Here is an 18,310-nt window from a genome sequence, read left to right as displayed (position 1 = left end):
GGGGAGGCCCCGTTCCTGCTGGGAGCAGATAACGCCGGGAAGAAGCAAATGAAGAAGGGGAAAGCACTAATTGGAGTCACGGGTCTCGCCGGTGCCCTGCCTGAGAGCGACATCAGCTCCTCATCCCGACCCCCGGCACCTCACCCAGCGCTGGGGGAATTCACTCCTCCACTTCCTTTGTGCTGATGAACCAGCCTCACTCTGAGGGAGCCTCCAGAGAGGGGCACCAAAAAGAGACCCCAAAATCCCAGAGATCCCAAAATCCCAGAGACCCCCTAAATCCCAGAGACCCCTCTAAATCCCAGAGACCCCTAAATCCCAGAGACCCCTCTAAATCCCATAGACCACTCTAAATCCCAGAGACTCCTCTAAATCCCAGAGACCCCCTAAATTGCAGAGACCATCCTGAATCCCAGAGATCCCTTAAATCCCAGACCTCCCTAAATCCCAGAGACCTCCCTAAATTCCAGAGACCCCCTAAATGCCAGAGATCTCCCTAAATCCAGGGAGGGGTGTGGGAAGCCGAGCCCTGTCCTGCTCGACTCCACGCTATCGCCTGTGAGAGCAAAGGGTGAGGCCTCTCCCTAAAAATACACCCTGCCCTAAAAATACACAGGGTGAGCTTAAATTAACCGTGCACACACACCCTCGGCAGCACCCACAGCCTGCCCGGCCCAGCCACACGCAGACCCCGGGACCCCCAGGACCCCCAGGACCCCCAGGACCCAGCTCACACCCCACTGCCTTCAGCAGAAAATCCCTCTCAGCTCCGAGATCCACCCAGGATCTTCCCTGGTGTCTCCTTTGATCCTTTCATAAAAGTTCATCCAATTTGCTGGATGAGCCATTGCTGATCCAACAGTGCCCTGGGTGGAGTAAGGGGATCCCTCTCGCTTCAGGGGCCCTCCTGGAAGCCTCCCCAATTTCAGGAGGCAAAAGATGAAGCCAGGGAGGCAAAAACCTGACAGAGAGCCACTGCAAACCCCAGCTCCTCTAATTCCACCCCGACCGACTCGGTCAAAGGACAAAACCAGTGACAGGAGTAGTGTCCCACGTCCCGGCTCTCCAGCTGTGCCACCCACCGCTCTCCCCATGGAGAAAAGCTCCACTGCTCCGTGCAGGGAAGGTGCTGGAAGCCCACAGAGACCCAGTGCCTCAAAGAGCACCAAAATCCCAAAGAGTAACTCTCCCTCCTGTGCTGACTGCAGAGCTGGGACCAGCAAGCCCAAAGAGGACATGGAGCTGTAACCGCACTCGTTCTGACCCCGAAGCCACCAGCAGAAGGAAACTGCCACCAGCCACTCACACCGTGACTCAGTGGCACCCACAGAGGCACCTTGGGGCTGGGAGTTTGTTCTCAGTCACTTTTTGGGGTGGGACTCGGTCATTTTTTTGGGGTGGGACCAAAGGAAGCAAGAACTGCTGCACGGGTAACAGCTCCACTCCTCCCTGTATCCCTTACTCCTCATACCTACACACCAAAAAATTGCTAAACTTGATAGAAATAATAATAAAAAGGGAGGGAACGACCCGTGAGAAGCTGCCTCCTTCCAAATTTCACCCACCACAGCCTGGCAAGGGGCAGCCACAAGGGATTGGGGACGGGGGGAGCAGGACGGGGGTCCCCGGGGGAGCGGGCACTCACGGTGCAGGCTCAGCGAGATGTTGATGGACCGTTCTTCCACGAAGCCCTTCAGGTTGGGGATCTTGGCACACTTGAGGATGGTCTGGGAGGCGCTGTCGCCCACGTGCACCCAGCACACCGTGTCCTCCACGTAGTTGAAGTCCATGGCCGTGGTCTGCTTGGCGCTGGTGGGGGTGATGTTGGGCACGGGGGCTCCGCTCAGGTAGGTGGCCAGGATGTTCTGGGAGTTGGCGATGAGCAGCACGGGAGGGCGATCCACGGGCTCTGGCAGGGCAAGGAGGGAACAACGGGGTCAGGGCACACCTCAATCCCGTGGATGGAACCTCAGGGAAGAGCCCGAGGTGGAGAGCCCAGGGCTGCCCCGAAGCACCACGCTCCCCCTGCAGAGGCTCTCACCGTTCTTGGCTTTGCAGGATCTGTTGTCCGGCTGCAGGAGATATCCCTCCACACAGCTGCAGGTGTAGGAGCCCTCGGTGTTGGTGCACGTCTGGCTGCAGGTCCCGTACACGGTGCATTCATCGAAGTCTGGGAAAGGCAGGAAAAAAAAAACCCCTGAGGTTTGGACCAGAAACAAACCCTCCTTTGCTGCCTGAAGAGGGAATGAAGCTCCTCAGTTTCTCCAAGGTGGAGCTGGAGAGGAGAGGGTGACCCCTGAGCCAAAGGGACCCTCAGAAGAGCCAAGGAATCCAAGGGAGCCTCACATCAACCTTCTGAAGAGTCAAAGGAGGCCTCACATCAACCCCAGAGGAATTGAAGGGATCCTCACATCAACCTCCAGAGGAATTGAAAGGATCCTCACATCAACCCCAGAGGAATTGAAGGGATCCTCACATCAACCTCCAGAGGAATTGAAGGGATCCTCACATCAACCCCAGAGGAATTGAAGGGATCCTCATATCAATCCCAGAGGAATTGAAGGGAATCCTCACGTCAACCTCCACAGGAATTGAAGGGATCCTCATATCAACACCAGAGGAATTGAAGGGATCCTCACATCAACCCCAGAGGAATTGAGGGATCCTCACATCAACCTCCAGAGGAATTGAAGGGATCCTCATATCAACCCCAGAGGAATTGAGGGATCCTCATACTGGCCTCCCAAGGAATCTAAGGGACCTTCCCTTCCAAAGCCAGCCCATGACCAGGCAGGCAGCCCCTGCTTCCCTTCTCCAGCATGAGCTGCAGCAGGACAAACCCCTGCCTGGCCACTGAGCCTCTCCCTAGCTCTGCCCCTCCATTCCCACTCCAAATCCCTCTAATCTCCAGCTCCCAAACCCCTGGCTCGGCTGCTTTTTCTTCTGGCAGATGAAAGCGATGCATCCCCCAGAGCTCCGCACCAGAGCCAGGAATGATTCCTTCCACCATGTGAAAGGGATGGAGCCATCACAATCCCTCACTTCCAGGTTCGTTTCCATCCACACTGATGCCATCGATCCTCGCTGTGCCCCTCTCCTATCGACCCCATCCTCTCCGAGGCAGGGACGCCAGGAGCAGGCGCCAGCCCCTGACTCCGTACACAAAGAACAAAGCCTTTCCCTTATTCCCAGTATTCCTCACTCAGGCTTTTGGGAGCAGAGGGAATCCCACCCCACCCCATCCCAAATCCCAAATCCCAAATCCCATCCCAAATCCCAAATCCCATCCCAAATCCCAAATCCCATCCCACCTGCGCTGTGTTGAGTCGAGGTCTGCCCAGCCCCTTCCCCATGCGGCCAAGCCCCGGCGCTGCTGCCAAACGCTGGCACTGGCCACATCCCCGAGGAGCCCGGGTGCCCAGGGCGCAGTGAGGGCTCTGCCCACCCCAGACCCACCTCTGCAGCTCCTCCGGTCCTCGGCCAGCTGGAAGGAGTGGTTGCAGTAGCAGACGGGGCCGGACAGCGTCCGTGCACAGTGGTGCTGGCAGCCCAGCGCCGAGCAGTTGGCCAGTTGTTCTGAGGGGACAGGGAAGGTTGGAAGAGAGAGGATTTCACCCAGGGAGGAACAGGATGGACATCAAAGACCAAGGGTTGGGTGAGCAGGACCACTGGACACTCCACCGGGGAAACTTCATGCTGCTCCCACATCCCCAGAGAGGAGAGAAGGGCTGAGCCCCTCAGCAGAGGGAGGGAGGGAGGGAGGGAGGGAGGACGTGTGGGATACACAGCAGCTCCAGGGAGGGGGGTCTGAGCAGCCCCTGCCACCCCCAGTGCTGCTGACTCTGTGGTGGCAGAGACCTCGTGCAGGGGAGTGCCATGGGATGCATTTCCAGGGCATCCTGTGGGACGTGGATGCACCAGAGAACCCAGAGCTCCCCTCCTGTCCAACCCTGGAGTGCTCAGAGGGGACGATGTGGGGGTTCAGCACGGGGGCTCCACTGGCATTACCACCCCCAGGGTATCTGCAAAGGGGGGAGCAGGATGGGGGGACCAATGGTCCAGCAGCCGGAGCGGGAACAGGGGTTGGGGTGACAATTTGGGGTGATGGCTGGTGGTGATGATTCAGGGTGACAGCTCGGGGTGACAGCTCGGGGTGACAGCTCACCTGCCCAAGCCTGAGGCAGTGACAGGCTGGGACTCGCAAGCAGAAATGAGGAAATGCCTCCCTGGGGCGGCACCGGCCGTGTGCAGGGGGGACTCAAACACCACCGAGGGCTGGAGGCCCCAGCGTGCCCAAACCTGCGAGCACCAGGTGCCCAAAGCCCTGAGCAGCTGCCCCAACGCTGCTCACGTGGCTCACGCGCCGCCCGGCCGTGAAAACTCAGATCCCACTTAAGTAACGAGAGCTCTCACTGAAATATTAATTCTCAGCTCAGGCACAGCTGCAGGAGCTGCCCCGGGCTGCTCCCATGGGATCCAGGAGAGGAGCTGGGTGCCAGCAGGAAGCCCTTTGGGGCCGGGGGTCTTGGTGGAGCAGGACAGGAGCCCCCCACCCCAGGCAGGGAAGGGTTGGGGGGAGCAGAGAGGCTCCGGAGCGCAGGGTCAGCCCAGGACACACGTTTCTGAGCGATTAATCTGCGCAGCAGCACGCCAGTTTAGGGTGTTTTCCAGCAGGATTAGCCACAGGAACGGGCCAGGAGGGGGGACAAAGCTCCTGGAAATTAGGAAAAAAACACCCCACAGCGGTATCTCTTATCTGGACCAGAACCCCAGGCCTGCAGCTTTTAAACCCAGGAGACAATGCAGCTATTTCACGGCTGCAGGCTCAGGAATGACGGGCATTTCACTGCCAAGCGGCTCTGGATAATCTCTGGATCTGTGACTGCGCTGAGCCCAGCGTGGCGAGGAGGAGGAGAAACCTCAGCACTGCCACCCCATGGGACAGCCCCCCCTTTTCCTGGGACCCCCCCAAACCTACCCCGGCAGTGCGGCCCCTCGTCGGAGCCGTCGAAGCAGTCGTGCAGCCCGTTGCAGAGTTTGCTCATGTGGATGCAGAGCTCGGTGCCCAGGCAGTTGTGCTCGTTGGGTTGGCAGCGGGACACTTTGCTCTGGGGACCTGCAGGGCACCAAAGGGCACAAAGGGTCAGCAAAGGGACCGTGATCCCCCCCGCCCCGGGTGCCAACACCCTCCTGGTCCCGAGGCCGTGGCACAGGCAGGTTCGTGGGGGGCCCCTCCGAGCCCGGCACGAGGAGACTTAATCTCCATTATTAACTGGAAAAATTGCGAAGGAAGCCGGGCTTTATTTTTTAAGCTCCTCTGAAAAGAAGCAAGGCGTGGAGACAAACAACAAACGCACCATAAATCGGCCTGAAACCCCGGGAAAAGCTCCTGCAACGTCCAGCACGGCTTCACCCCAGGCTGGAGGAGGCTGCAGGGCTGACAAAGAGCCCTGGCACAGCCCCTGCAAATCCTGACCTCCCCCGTGGGGTCTCCTCCTCTCCCTGCCCCAAATCCACGTTTCAGGGCTGAACACGCGGCGTTTCACCGGAGCTACCATCAGCCAAAACACTAAAATCCCATTTTGCAGGGGCTGTTCGTGCCTCACCATCCCCTCAGCGGGGCTGGCAGAAATAGCTCCGTGGATCCCGCCGGGCCCCCAGCGAGCAGGGAGAAGGGCACAGCACACACCGTGTCCAGGCACGGTCCCATTTTAGCCCAGTCACCTTCACCAGAGACTCCAACAGCGGAGTTTGCCCTAAATAAACTCCAGCTCTCCTTGGAGAGGAGCGTTACATCACACACAGAGCTCCGTGTGCCGGCACATCCTCGTCCCACGCAGCTCCAGACACTTCTGAGGGGCGCTGGATGTGATCCCACCGCGACCCTCGGGCTCCCAGGAGGGATAAACACCCTTGGAAGCACACGGAGCTGTGGGAAGGGGACCACAAAGGCCAGGGTTTGTGACACCCCCAGCAGAGGAGCTCCACACCGAGCAGGATCCTCAATCCATCCCAGCCTAAACTTCCCTCTGTCCATCCTGGCCAGCAACACTCATTCCTGCTCAAGGCATGCCTGAAAAACGGGAATCCAACAGGCTCCAGAAGCCAGATCACTCCCCCGTGTCTCAATCCCATCCCAGTATGCTCCCAGTGAGCCAACTGGACTGGCACTGGGCTGATGGGATCCTCCAGGACGCTCTCACAGCCGGCAGGGATTCGAGCTTCCCCTCTTTCCCAGCCCCAGGGCACCCAGCGGATGACTCCTGGGAGAATTTCTTACCGGGTGCCACGTCACGGGTTTGCTTTTTGCCGAGGGTGGGCCCCGCATAATTGCAAATTACGGGTTAATTAAGGAACGTCGATATGTGGACCAGAAGAATGGAGGGGCTGAAGTGAAGCGCCCAATCCATCAGTCAGAACTGCTCTGCTGTGTCCATTATTCCCTGCAAAAAGCCTGGATCAAAGCACTTATCCCAAACAGGGCAGGATTAATCCACAAGCCACTTTGTTTGCTTTTGACCGTGTTGGCGCTAATAAACGAGCCAATTTATTACATGTGACAAGCTTGTGGTACACCCCAAGGAGCCGAATTAGATAGGAATGTTTAACCTCGAAAAACCACTCGGAAAAAAAAAAAAAAAGGATGGAAGAAAAGCAATTCTTCCTCCTGCAGCTGATTTGGCAACAGCCCAGCGAGACGCAGATGGGGGGAACACAAAGAGGGAAGAGGCTGGAGGAGCAGGGGTGGGATGATCCCACTTTCCCTGTCAGGATGGACACGGCTGGCAGCACTGAGGGTGCTGAGGGTCGCTTCTGAACTCATCAGGACCACACCAACGGCAGCACGGCAAGATGAGGGATCCAAAGCCTCCTTGAATCAAAGGATGGGCCAACCAGGCACCAGCCACAGCTGAGCCATGGAAAATTCCTTCCCCAGAGCCCCTCATCTTTGATCTCCAACAGGATGGAGGCTCCTGTCCGTGTGTTTTCCTCTCAGGAAAGCTCCGTGGGGTAAAAAAACTGACCGTGGAAGAACCACGTGCGTGAGCCACTCGCACCGAAGGAGCAGCGCTGGGGACAGGAAGAGCCCGGCCCAAACACCTGAGCAAAGGCAGGGAATACCTCAAAGGATTCCCCAAGAGAGGAAAAGCTGCCACGTGCCTGAGAGCATTTCGAGAGGCTCTGGCAGGAGAACGTCGGTGCCACGCAAACACCGCGGCACCAAAGGACTCCGGAGCCTCCTCAGCAGGAGCTGCGCTCACAGCCCGGCTCAAACACAGATTAAATGAGAGTAATAAAAGTCATTCTCTCCCTGCCAGAGAGATAAGGGGGATGAGAGGCTGCTGGAAGCCCCGGTGCCGGAGTGGCGTGAGAAAAGCCGGCCTGGCAATCCCGGAGATAGCGGGGGCCCGTGCTGACAGGTCCATGGGAACGAGCCTGGGCAGGAGCAGGCGGGAGGCTCCGCTCATCCCCTGGCCCATGGAAGCGGCACAGATGTGCCCTGGCACCCCAGTCTTCACGTCCTGAGGGGCACAGCATCGCCCTGACTCCTTTCCAGTGTCTGGGGAGCTGAGGGAAGTGGGCAGAGCTACTCAGGAAGGTCCAGGTCCCCAGACATCAGCTGGGGAGGGAACTGCTCCCAAGGAACTGAGGGATTCCAGAGTTTGGGGTCTGTGGTGGTGATGGAAACTCACAGACTTAGTCCCACGCATGGTGGTGAGCAGAGAGGAGATGCCAGGCTTTGGTCTGTGTCGCACAGAGGCTCCCAATTCCCTGTCCTGGAAGTGCCAAGCGTGTCCCGAGGGGCACAGGGGCAGCGGGGGTCCCGTGTCCTCCAGGGGTGAACCCTCAGGGGGCTTGGACCAAACTCCAACATCCACGACATCCACAGCACCAGAGGATGCTCCTCCAGCCCCCTCACCAGCCCCAGGGAAGAGAGAGGAGGAAGGTGGAGAGGGAAGAGCATCCAAGGCGTCCGCGCTCCGGTCACCTGTCCACGGAGGATGCACGCAGCAAGAGGAAAATGCCAATCGGGACGGATTCCTTCCAGCCTCCGAGTCCTCCCGCTGTAATTTTCCAGGGCTGCTGATTGACTGGAGCCAGGCAGCCCATCCCAGCCCCCCCATCCCTCCCACGGAGGGGCCGTTGCATCATTTTGCCTTAAGGAATAAACAAACCCGGAGCCGAACCAGAAACCGCTCTGGAGGAGACGGTTCTGCCGAGCACAGCGTGAAGTGGGAATCTGGGAGGGAGAGCTGGGACAGGGCACGAGGAGATTCTGCTGGGCCCCGTGGTGGCTGTCCTGTGACCCGGAATCCTGGGACACGGGGACAGGTGGTTCCTTGCTCCAGCCCGGCCAGAGGACAGCTCCCGGCACGGCGGGACTGGCACAGCCGCCATCCCCGGCGTCACATTCCCACATCCTCATCCCTACACCTCACCTAACCCATCCCAGCTCTCCGTGTCCTTCCAGAAGACATCCACCAGCCTGCCTGAGGCGGGAGCACCTCCAGAGCTCCCACGGTGGTGTCCAGGTGGCTCAGAGCAGAGAACCTGACCCAGCATCCCAATCCCGAAACACATCTGGGACAGCGACGTCGCTTTTCCAGCCGCTCCCCGGGACTGGCAGAGATCTCCTTCCCTCCCTCCCCGCACCCAGGAATGCCGAGGCGCCGGGGGGCGACAGCTGCTGCCGACTCTTCCTTCCTCCTCGTGCGCATTTCGGTGGAAGCAAACGCAAATGAGCGATTCCCCGCGCCCAGGAGGCCGGTTCGGAACCACGGACGGACAGACGGACGGACGGAATGGACACCCACCCCGGAGGGGCTGCAAGGGGAGCTGAGGTAGAACGTTGTGCAAAGGCCACTCGGGGCCCCGGAACGCCCGTGGAGCGATGGGAGCGAACCCAGAGGAAGAGGATTAGGAAGGAAAGGCATACATACATATCTCGGGAGATTCATCCGAGCCATCCGGACAATCCTTCTCCCCGTCACAGCGCCAGCCCTTAGATATGCACGTAATCTGATCTTTGCATGCAAACTGTTTGGGGCTACAAGTCTTCGGTGCTGGATGAGAAAAGAAATAACGATAATAAACAACATCAGTTTCTTCCCAAGGACATGCTGTTTCAAAAGAAAAATCAAATTTCAATTAAAGGCCGACATTGGTTTGGGGGGTTTTTTTGTTGTTGGGTTTTTTGTTTTGGTTTGGTTTTTTGGAGTGGCAGGATGATTTCTTTCCTATGGCTTGGCAGAAGTTTGAGCCCGGCACCGGATCCATCAAGCCTGCCCCTAAGGAAAGGAGGAAATTTAAGCTGGAGCATTAATTACACCGGGAGAAAACAGGAGTCGAGCGCTGTGATGCGCTCGCAGATTTTAAAGATCATTTAACTTGGATGAATTAGCTCCTGGGAGCCAGAGGCGCTTCGTTTTCTGTGCTAGGCAAGAGAAAAACAGGGGAAAAAAAACCCAAGAAAACCCGAATGAGAACAAATTAAAAAGTAATGCTTTTTTAAATCATGAGGACAGCAGCGGGATGGAGATCCATCCATCCCACGTCCAGGACCTCGGGGCAGCCCAGGGAAAGGTGACCCCACACCCTTCACCGGACACACGGGGAGGGAAAAGGGACACAGCAAAAACCAGCAGGAAAAACCAAAATCCAGAGTCTGGGGAGGGAGAAAGGCTGGGAAGAGCTTCCTGTCCATGCCTTGGGGGGGGTCACTGAAATGGGGGGGTCAGAGAAATGGGGGTCACTGAAATGGGGGGTTCAGAGAAATGGGGATCGCTGAAATGGGGGGGTCATGAAATGGGGGAGTTACTAAAATGAGGGGGTCATGAAATGGGGAGAGTTATTGAAATAGGGGGGTCATGAAATGGGGGGTCACTGAAACAGAGGAGTTACTAAAATGAGGGGGTCACTGAAATAGGGGGGTCACTGAAATGGGGGTCACTGAAATGAGGGGAGTTACTGAAATGGGGGTCACTGAAATGGGGGGGTCACTGAAATGAGGAGGTCACTGCCCCCCCCAAAGATGGGCTACAATGGGGGTCACTGAAACAGGGGGTCACTGAAATGGGGGCATCACAGCCATGGGGGGACACTGCTGTGTGGGGGATCGCTGCCGTGGGGGGACGCTGCTATAGGGGTCACTGAAATGGGGGAAATCACTGCTATGGGGGGGGGTCACTGCCATGGGGGGGGTCACAGCCATGGGGGTCACTGAAATGGGGGGGGTCACTGCTATTGGGGAGATCGCTGACATGGGGGGGGGGGTCACTGCCATGGGGGGGACACTGCTTTTGGGGGGGTCACTGCCCGGCCCCAGCCCTGGGGGCGGCCGCAGCTCTTGCAAACCCAACACAACTGCGAGCCCTTGTTCAAGCCGAGGCAGCCACACACGCAATTCCCAAAACATTCATCTCGTGGCATCCCTGCTCTGCTGCCAAATTCCCCGCTCCCAGGATCCACTTCACTTCCTGCTCAGCCCGGGAAAAGGGGGGGAATCTCTGTGTCTGCATCCTCCTCCTGCCATGGAGGGGAGGCTGCGAGGGGAAGAGGACAGGGATGATGCTGGCCCTAATCCTGATCCCAATCCCATCCCTGAAGGGTGGGAGGAAACTTCCCACCCTGTCACAACCCTGATTACCCCTCGGAGCTGCACAGGGCTTTGCCTGACGCCGTTTGCTCTGGAGGAAGCGCGGCTCCTCCTGCTTCCCTGCTTCCCTTCCTTCCCTGCTCCCCTTCCTCCCGGGAGCTGCTGCTCGGCACCACGGCATGAGCTCGGCACAGCCAAGATGGAGACTGGAGGGATCAAAATGGATGGAGCATCCCTGTCCTATTCCACCTTCCCCAGGCCACCGGCACAGTGCCTGTCCCCTTCCTCCCACCGGGATCAGGGACAGGATCCTCCTGGTCCAGCTCTGCTCCAAATCCAACCCTTCCACCCCCTCTTCCCAGCAGAGCCTCCATCCCCCGGCCACAGGAGCATCCAAGGCAGGATTCATTAAGAAAACCACAGCAAAGAACTGACGCTCTCTTGGATTTCCTGCTCCTCCTCATCCTCCCAGGTCTCCCGCAGCCACGGCGTGACCGACGGCTGCGGCAGGCGCTGGAACCCGCAGGTTTCACTTCCCGAAGGAGCAGGCAGGGCTACAGGAGGGCAAATCCCTGGGAACCGGCTGCTCGTGGGAAACCGGGAGCTTGTTTTGCGCCGGAGACGCTAATCCCGGAGCAGGGATGCTGGGATGAGCCAATCCCTCAGCATCTCCGTGCTGAGCATCCCCAGCTCCAGCGCCACAGCAGGAACACGCGGGATTCCCACACTGCCCTTCCAGACACAGGCAGGACGATCCCAGAGAGCTCCTCACCACCCAAACCCATCTCCTCCACCATTCCCAACCACGGGAAGAGCCAGAGGCACCGCGGCTCTGGCAAGGAGAGGACGGAACGCCGTCGCTCCCCGGCCTCGCACAGCGTGTTCCCGGCGGGTTCAACGCCCTCAGCTCCGTGCCTCGGTGCCAGGTGGACAATTAGAGAAGGTGTCTGTGTTCACGCATCCCCTCGCACAGAGCCAAATTCCCATCCCGAGCGGCGGCGATGGCAGCGGAGCTCCGGCTCCGGGATCGGGAATAAAGGCGCCTTCATCGGCGCACAATGGGCGGCTCAGAGCGGGGCCGGGGCAGCTGCAGGGACACGTCCTCCGCCTTGGCAGCTAGAGGAGAGACCCCGGCTCGAAAAGGGGACAAAACTGTGCTGAAAAACACAGCAGAAGTTTGTCAAAAATAGCCGCAAGACGCGGGGGACGGCGGGGAGGAAGAAAGGAAAAAAAACGCGCCCAGAGGAGGGTCCAAAACAGGGGGAAAAAAGGTGGGAAGAAAGGGCACTAAAATGTGGCAAAAAAATAAAATAAAATAAAATAAAATAAAATAAAATAAAATAAAATAAAATAAAATAAAATGGGACCTGAAAAGCGGCGAAATAAAAGGGCCTCAAAAAAGGCATGTAAAAAAAGGGTCCCCAAAAAAGGCATGAAAGAAATGAGGTCCCCAAAACAAAGCCCTACCCCCAAATAAAAGGGTGTTTCAAAAATGCGATTTAAACAAGCCAGAAAAAAAGACTCTCCAAAAAAAGGGCCTCCCCAGAAAGCCAGAAAAACAGAAAGGCCCAAATAGCTGAAAGGCCAAAACCCAAAAATGGTCCAAAACCAAATTGGTCCAAATAAAAGATTTAAAAAAAAAAACATTTGGGTGCAAAAAAGGGGATTTCTCTCCAGGACAAGGTGGGAACAGACGTCCCAGCAGCATCTCCCCATGTGGGAAGGGGACCAAGAGCCTGACTCAGCATTCCATGGACACCTGCAGGCTTTGTGCTGGAGCATGGTGGGCTGGGAAAGGGGTTGGCAACCACAAACACCAAAAAACATCCGATTTTTTTCCTAAAATAAGAAATGGACACCGAAAGGGGAGAGGTGGAGAAGCAGATCCTGGAGCAAAGGCCACGTGACGTTCAGCCCACGGATGGAGGACGACACAAAAACCTGGAGAGGCTGGAAGCAGAGCACAAAAACATGAAGGAACTCCTGCCCTGCTTCCTCCTCAGCCCAGCTCCTCCTCCTCTCCTCAAGAGGAGGCGTCCGGCCAGGAAACGGCGCTGGCCATAAATACGGGCTGGGACGGGCGCGATTCGCAAACCAGATGTTCTGGGGGAGAAGGGAGCACAAAAGGGAGGGAATAAATCCACTCCAGAGGGAAATATTCCCACTGTGTGCTCCTCCAGGTCTCCAGCCCCAGCTCGCTCGGCTGCAGGATCCCCAAAACAGGGCAGGTTGTTGCGTTTTGGGGGCGATTTCGGCCTTTCTTTGGCAGAGCCTGTTCCATCAGCCAGATGAACAAAACGTTTTCATCCCAGCGCTCCTCCTCTTCCTCCTTCCCTGTGGATCAATTCATGGTCACCCTTCCCATTCAGAGCCCGTGGGAACCCCTCAGGGCCAGCTTGGAATCCGCGACACGGAGCTGCCGGAGTCACCCAAGACACGAACTCAACCAACATTCAGCCACACAAAATCCACCAAAACCACGTCTGACACCTGAGGCTTCATTTCTGTCCCCCACATCGTCCATCCTTTGCTCCCGAACGACAGAAAAAAACCCCAGGGTTTGTTCATTTTTTCGTGTTTTCAGAACTTCCAGTGTCCTGGAGTTTTCTCCGCAGCCAGGCACAGGGAAGGCCAAAGCTTGGAGCCCGTCCTGCTCCCTCCTCCCCGCGCTGGAGCTCGAGGCTGATCCTCAAACCCCAAATCCAAGTAAATTTTCCGGCTCCCAAAAGCTGAACCGGCTAATAGAGACATTTAAAATACCAAACCCTCAGGTTTGAGGCGCATTTTTCCAGCGGGGAGGAAAAGGGAAAGGAAAGCTCAGCTGTTTGTTTTGCATTGAAACGCACGATCCCAAAACAGTTCAAATGCATTTTTGCAATTCTTCCATCCGGCCCCCCTCCGAAAGGGGAAGATTCAAACCAGATCCCTGCTCCAGAGCTTCCAGGACCAACAGGGCTCCCGGCCATTCCCGACGGAGAAGCCGCAGGTATGCGGCCTGGCTGGGGGAGGGGGACGGCCGATTGCTGAGTAAATATTGACTTTAAAATACGGTTAAATACGGTTTTCCCCCCCCCCCCTTTTCCCTTCAGGTCGGACTATGGCATTGGAATCACAAGACGTTCACCTTCCTTAAACAACAGAAAAAGAGATGTGGAGAAGGCAAGCCCAGCTCCGCTGTGCCAGAGGTGTTGGAATGGCAGCTCCGTGCCATTCCTGGGACAGGCTCTGGCTGGATGAGGGCACTCAGGTGGGCCCCAGACAGGGTTCACTCCGATTCTCCCCCTTTTTGGAACCCCCCACGAGGAGACAACAACAAATCCAACCAAAACCAAACCCCACCATCACCTCAGCCCCAGCACTGCGGTGCTTCTCTGGTTTTCCATCCCTGGTTTCTTCCCATGTTCCCACTCCTGACTGAGGGATGATACCGGTGGGAAGCAGCAGGAAGGAAGATCCCACCGGCCCCCAGACCTGTCCTGGGGTACAGGCAGAGCTGTCACCCCCTGTCACATCCCAGAGGGACAGGCAGGACGGGCCCTTTCTCACTGGTCCTGTTCCACACATTCTCCCATTATTGCCCACACAGACGCTCCCCATGGCAAGGGACACCCATCCATTCCCACAGGGCAGGGATTAGGAGCCACTGGATCCCTGGGTACCCCAGGGGTACCCCAATACCCCATGGGACATGGACTGGGAGCCACTGGATCCCTGGGTACCCCAGGGGTACCCCAATATCCCATGAGACAGGGATTGGGAGCCACTGGATCCCTGGGTACCCCAGGGGTACCCCAATACCCCATGGGACATGGACTGGGAGCCACTGGATCCCTGGGTACCCCAGGGGCTGGGAGGCGCCACCCCAGTGTCCCCCTTTGGGGTCAAGCCAGCTCAGTCCGGGCAGTGGAGCAGGGAGAGGTGACGACTGCAGTGTCCCCAGCAGCCCCCCAGGACGTGCACTGGGATGGAATTCCCAGCAGCCAGGACCTGCCTCCAAACCCAGACAAAGGAGCAGAGCGAGGATGGGGCGGAGGGGGGGGAGACGGAGAGGAGGAGGAGGAGGAGGATGGACGGGCGAGCGCATCCCAAGGGAGGCAGGAGACGGAGGCAGGAGCTGCCCACAGCATCCCCGCGGAGGGGGAAGGGGGGATAAAATCATATTGCGGCTCCCAGGGCTGCCTGCGTCCATCCCGCAGCTCCGCGGCGTCACCTGACTTCAAACGCATCCGGGGGGAGACGATTTCCATGCGAACGCGCATCAGGAAATCTGCGAGGAATGCGTTCCAACCCCCCCCTGCCCGCGCCCAGCCCCTTCCCCTCCCGCTACCCAGGCTCCAGCGGCTCCGCCGCCTTCAGATGAAATCCATTAAAAAGGAGGAAAGGAAAAAAAAAAAAAAAAAAAAAAAATGGGGAATAAAGGAAAGATTTGCATTTTAAACCAAATTCAGGAGCCGGGAGAGCCGTGGCGGAGGGCGATCTCCCGCCTCCAGCCCCACGGAGAGTCCGCAGCAGAACGAGCTGAAAAATGGCAGGAGATGGAGCCAGATGAAAGGAAAGCTCTGGCATTGGCAGAACTGGGGATGACAATAATAATAATAAAATAAAATGAGAGCTGGGACATCCAGACTGTGGCGGGGAGGGGCACGACGGGCAGCTCCAGCCCCACGGCCGAAGGGGATTCAAGGGAGAATCCCGGTTTTTGGTGTCTTTCTTTTTGCGGCTTATCTGCAATTTAAATGGGAAAAAAAAACCCAGCAAGGCGGGGGGGTTCGGGGGAGAGGAAAAAAGAGAAAGAAAAAAGAATTTGCAGCCAAGAGAAAAGGGGTTTAAGTCCTCTGGATGGGCTGCAGCCGGCCCTGACCTGCGGCCATCCCTGCCAGGGTGCCCCGTGTTCCCTTTCTCCTTCCTCAGAGGAGGGATGGGGAGGGGGCAGCGAGCCTGCAGAGCCCCCCACCACCTCCCCTACCTGCCCGGGCTTTATTCCCTGTGTTCAGCCCAGCAATAGGAGCGGGATGTTTATACCCTGGGCAGTTGGGAACCCAAACAGGATCCGGCGCTCTGCACCGCCGTGGTTATTTATGGCCTGTGGCTGGAGCTGATAACGCTCCCTCCAGAGCCCAGGCTGCGCCGGGAATAAAGCAATTCCACAGGATAGATTAATAGGCATTTCATCCCGGCAGCTGGGAGGGAGGGAGGGAGGGAGGAGAGGCTGCCGGGGGCTCGGTGGGGCAGGAGGGTCTGTGCTTCCTCCCGCCGGGCTGGGCATCAGCTCGCCAAGGCTTTCAAAGGGCTGGAGCCCGGCCAGAACCATTGGCCTTAATTCATTAGTCAACTCAATTTCGCTGCCTCCGCAAATAAGGACTTTGTCTGGGATGGGGAAACGGAGCAGAGCAGCTATTGTGCCCCGGGAGCGGGCAGAAAGGGCCCTTTGAGAGGACACTCTGCTGGAATAAAAGTCACTTTTATCCCAGAATAATTAGCATGCTCTGAGTACACTAATTATTCCGGCATAAAGGGACTTTTATTCCCGAGCAGCGCGGCCGCGCGGGGAGTTGCTCTGGATTCGGCTCCACCTGCCCGTGTGAACGAAGCCAGGGATGATCCAGCTGGGATTTGGGATCCTTGGGGTGGCCGCACCTGCGGGTCCTCACTGGAGTGTGCACGGGGGTCCCACCCCAGCCAGGGTGGGGAACTGTCATCCCCCAGCAGATGCTGGATGCTCCGAGAGGCTGGAGAACAGCGAGAGGGGCATGAGGACATGGAGACCCACATCTTTTACAAAGCTCCAGGTCACCTCCTGAGGTTCCTCTGGGGACCTGGGTCCCCTGGGGGATCTCAGAGCATCTCCCAGCTCCGGGGAGCACAAGGTCACGGAGCCACCGTCACACGGCGCAATCTCCTGCAACTTCAAGGTCTCTCCAGGGATAACAACCCCTGACAGCGCCATGGCCCTGCCCCGCTCCCGCCACATTTTTTGGCTGTCACCAATCCCCACCCCAGTCCCCAAAACCAAGCCCAACCAGCCCGTGGGGACTCGGCTCCCGTCGCCCATCGCCTCCCCAGCGCAGCGAGCGCGTGCTGCCGGTGAGGGCAAAGGTCTGGGGATTCCTTGACAGCACATTCTGGAAAAGCAGGTCCTGCACGGCTTCCAGGTGGCAGCTGCTCCACTGGAAAAACATCCCTGGCATGGTAACTGGTACAAACAGTGAAAGAGGAGTTGGCACAGGCGTCCCTGAGCTGATGCTGTGTCCCAGATGCTGCCTGACCCCTCGGCATCTCCATTGGATGCTCCCAGGGGGTTCCCGCGGGTCAGGGATCCTGCTTTCGCCGGTTTTTAACTTCCACGAGTCGCAGGAAAAGAAAATTTAGGATTTTATGCAGCTGAAAGAGCGTAGGGCTGGGCAAGGGCCGATGGCATCGGGGCGGCTGCTGAGGAGAGCACGGCGCTTGGTGAGCAAGCAGCGCCGGGCTCCCAAATCCTCTCTTCCCGAGGGAAAACACTCTCCAGGCCGGCGGAGGAGAGGCTGAGCAAACCCATCTGGAAGGGCCGGGGGCTGCGGCAGGAAGCGGGGCCTTGGCGTGGGCACCGACCCAAGGATGCAGAGCCGGCCCCGGGGCGGAGGCGCCGGCACAGCCCCGCTCCACGCGGAGCTCGCCCCGGTGCCCCGCAGCATCCGCCCGGGCGCTGGGGAAGGCGGCTGGAGCGGGAAGTATTAAACCCAAGTGCTTCCTTTTCCAAACAATAAAAAAGCACCGCGACACCCGCCGGGAGGAAACCCTTCACAGATTTTCCCTGCGCTGGGAAGGGCGAAGCTCCTGGCGCCTGGAGAGGACGGGATTGCCGTAAGCACCGTGGTTTGAGGGGTCTGTGACACCCCCGGGCAGAGACCCCAAGTGTCATAAATCATCTGGAGCCGCTCTCCCGGCAGTGACAGAGTCAGCGACAGCCAAGGGGTGTCGACACCGGCGGCAGGGGACAGGCAGAACGCGTGGAGTGGGTGGGCACGCACTGGCAGCCCACCAGCAGCGTGCCAGAGAGCAGGGTGGGCACGGGAGCGTCCTGCTGCTCCCCAGCGCCCGGGGTTTGTGTCCCTGCGCCATCCTTTATGCCACAGCGTTCCAGTTCTGAGAAAAATCACAGGGTGCCAGCATCAAGGGCACGGGAGGGACTTGGTGCAGGGCCAGGGGGTGCAGACACTCTGTGGCCACGCTGATGGCCAGCTGTGACTGTCGGTGGCCCAAATGAGCCATGTGTGACCCAGGAGCACGAGCCCGTGAACAAAGAGCTGCAGGTAAATGGGCGAGATTGATGCAATTCCGAGCTCTCAGCGCGTTTCAATCTTTGCCTGGCAGCTCCCAGCAAACAAACCCGGAGGCTGGGGCATGGGGGCAGCAGCAGGATGGCTCCCAAAGCTTCCCCCAGCTGGAATCCTCCTGGTCACCGAGGGATGGATGGCAAAGCCCCGAGTCCAAGAGCAGTGACTGCTCTTCACCTCCTGCAACTGCAGCCCCTCAATTCAACAGCAACGCCACACTCACCCAAAACCTGCCCATTCTCAGGACCAGACCCCCCCCAAATACCTGCCTGTCCCCAGGATGAGACCCCCAACACCTGCCCGTCCTCACCGTGGTCTCATTTGGAGAAACAGCATCTGGCGAGAGGCTAATTAGTCCACTCAATTAAAGATGCAACTTTCAACTCAATTAGGCTCC

The 18,310-nt window shown here is 58.1% G+C and overlaps 1 protein-coding gene across 1 annotated transcript in view; it reads right to left on the bottom strand.

Moving 5' to 3' along the window:
- The window catches only part of LRP1 (LDL receptor related protein 1), a 74,684-nt gene that overhangs the window by 50,982 nt on the left and 5,392 nt on the right, over positions 1-18,310 (bottom strand). The window contains exons 2-6 of the mRNA XM_040088349.1: positions 8,943-9,065; positions 4,979-5,116; positions 3,457-3,576; positions 2,042-2,170; positions 1,646-1,909 (exon numbers count right to left, since the gene is read on the bottom strand). Coding sequence (XP_039944283.1) covers positions 1,646-1,909; positions 2,042-2,170; positions 3,457-3,576; positions 4,979-5,116; positions 8,943-9,065 — 774 coding nt within the window. The remainder of the gene's footprint in view (positions 1-1,645; positions 1,910-2,041; positions 2,171-3,456; positions 3,577-4,978; positions 5,117-8,942; positions 9,066-18,310) is intronic.

This window comes from Hirundo rustica, chromosome 30 (assembly GCF_015227805.2).
Source record: "Hirundo rustica isolate bHirRus1 chromosome 30, bHirRus1.pri.v3, whole genome shotgun sequence".
Lineage (NCBI taxonomy): Eukaryota > Metazoa > Chordata > Aves > Passeriformes > Hirundinidae > Hirundo > Hirundo rustica.
Note: the sequence above shows the minus strand (reverse complement) of the source record. Positions and strands in the feature narration are given on the sequence as shown.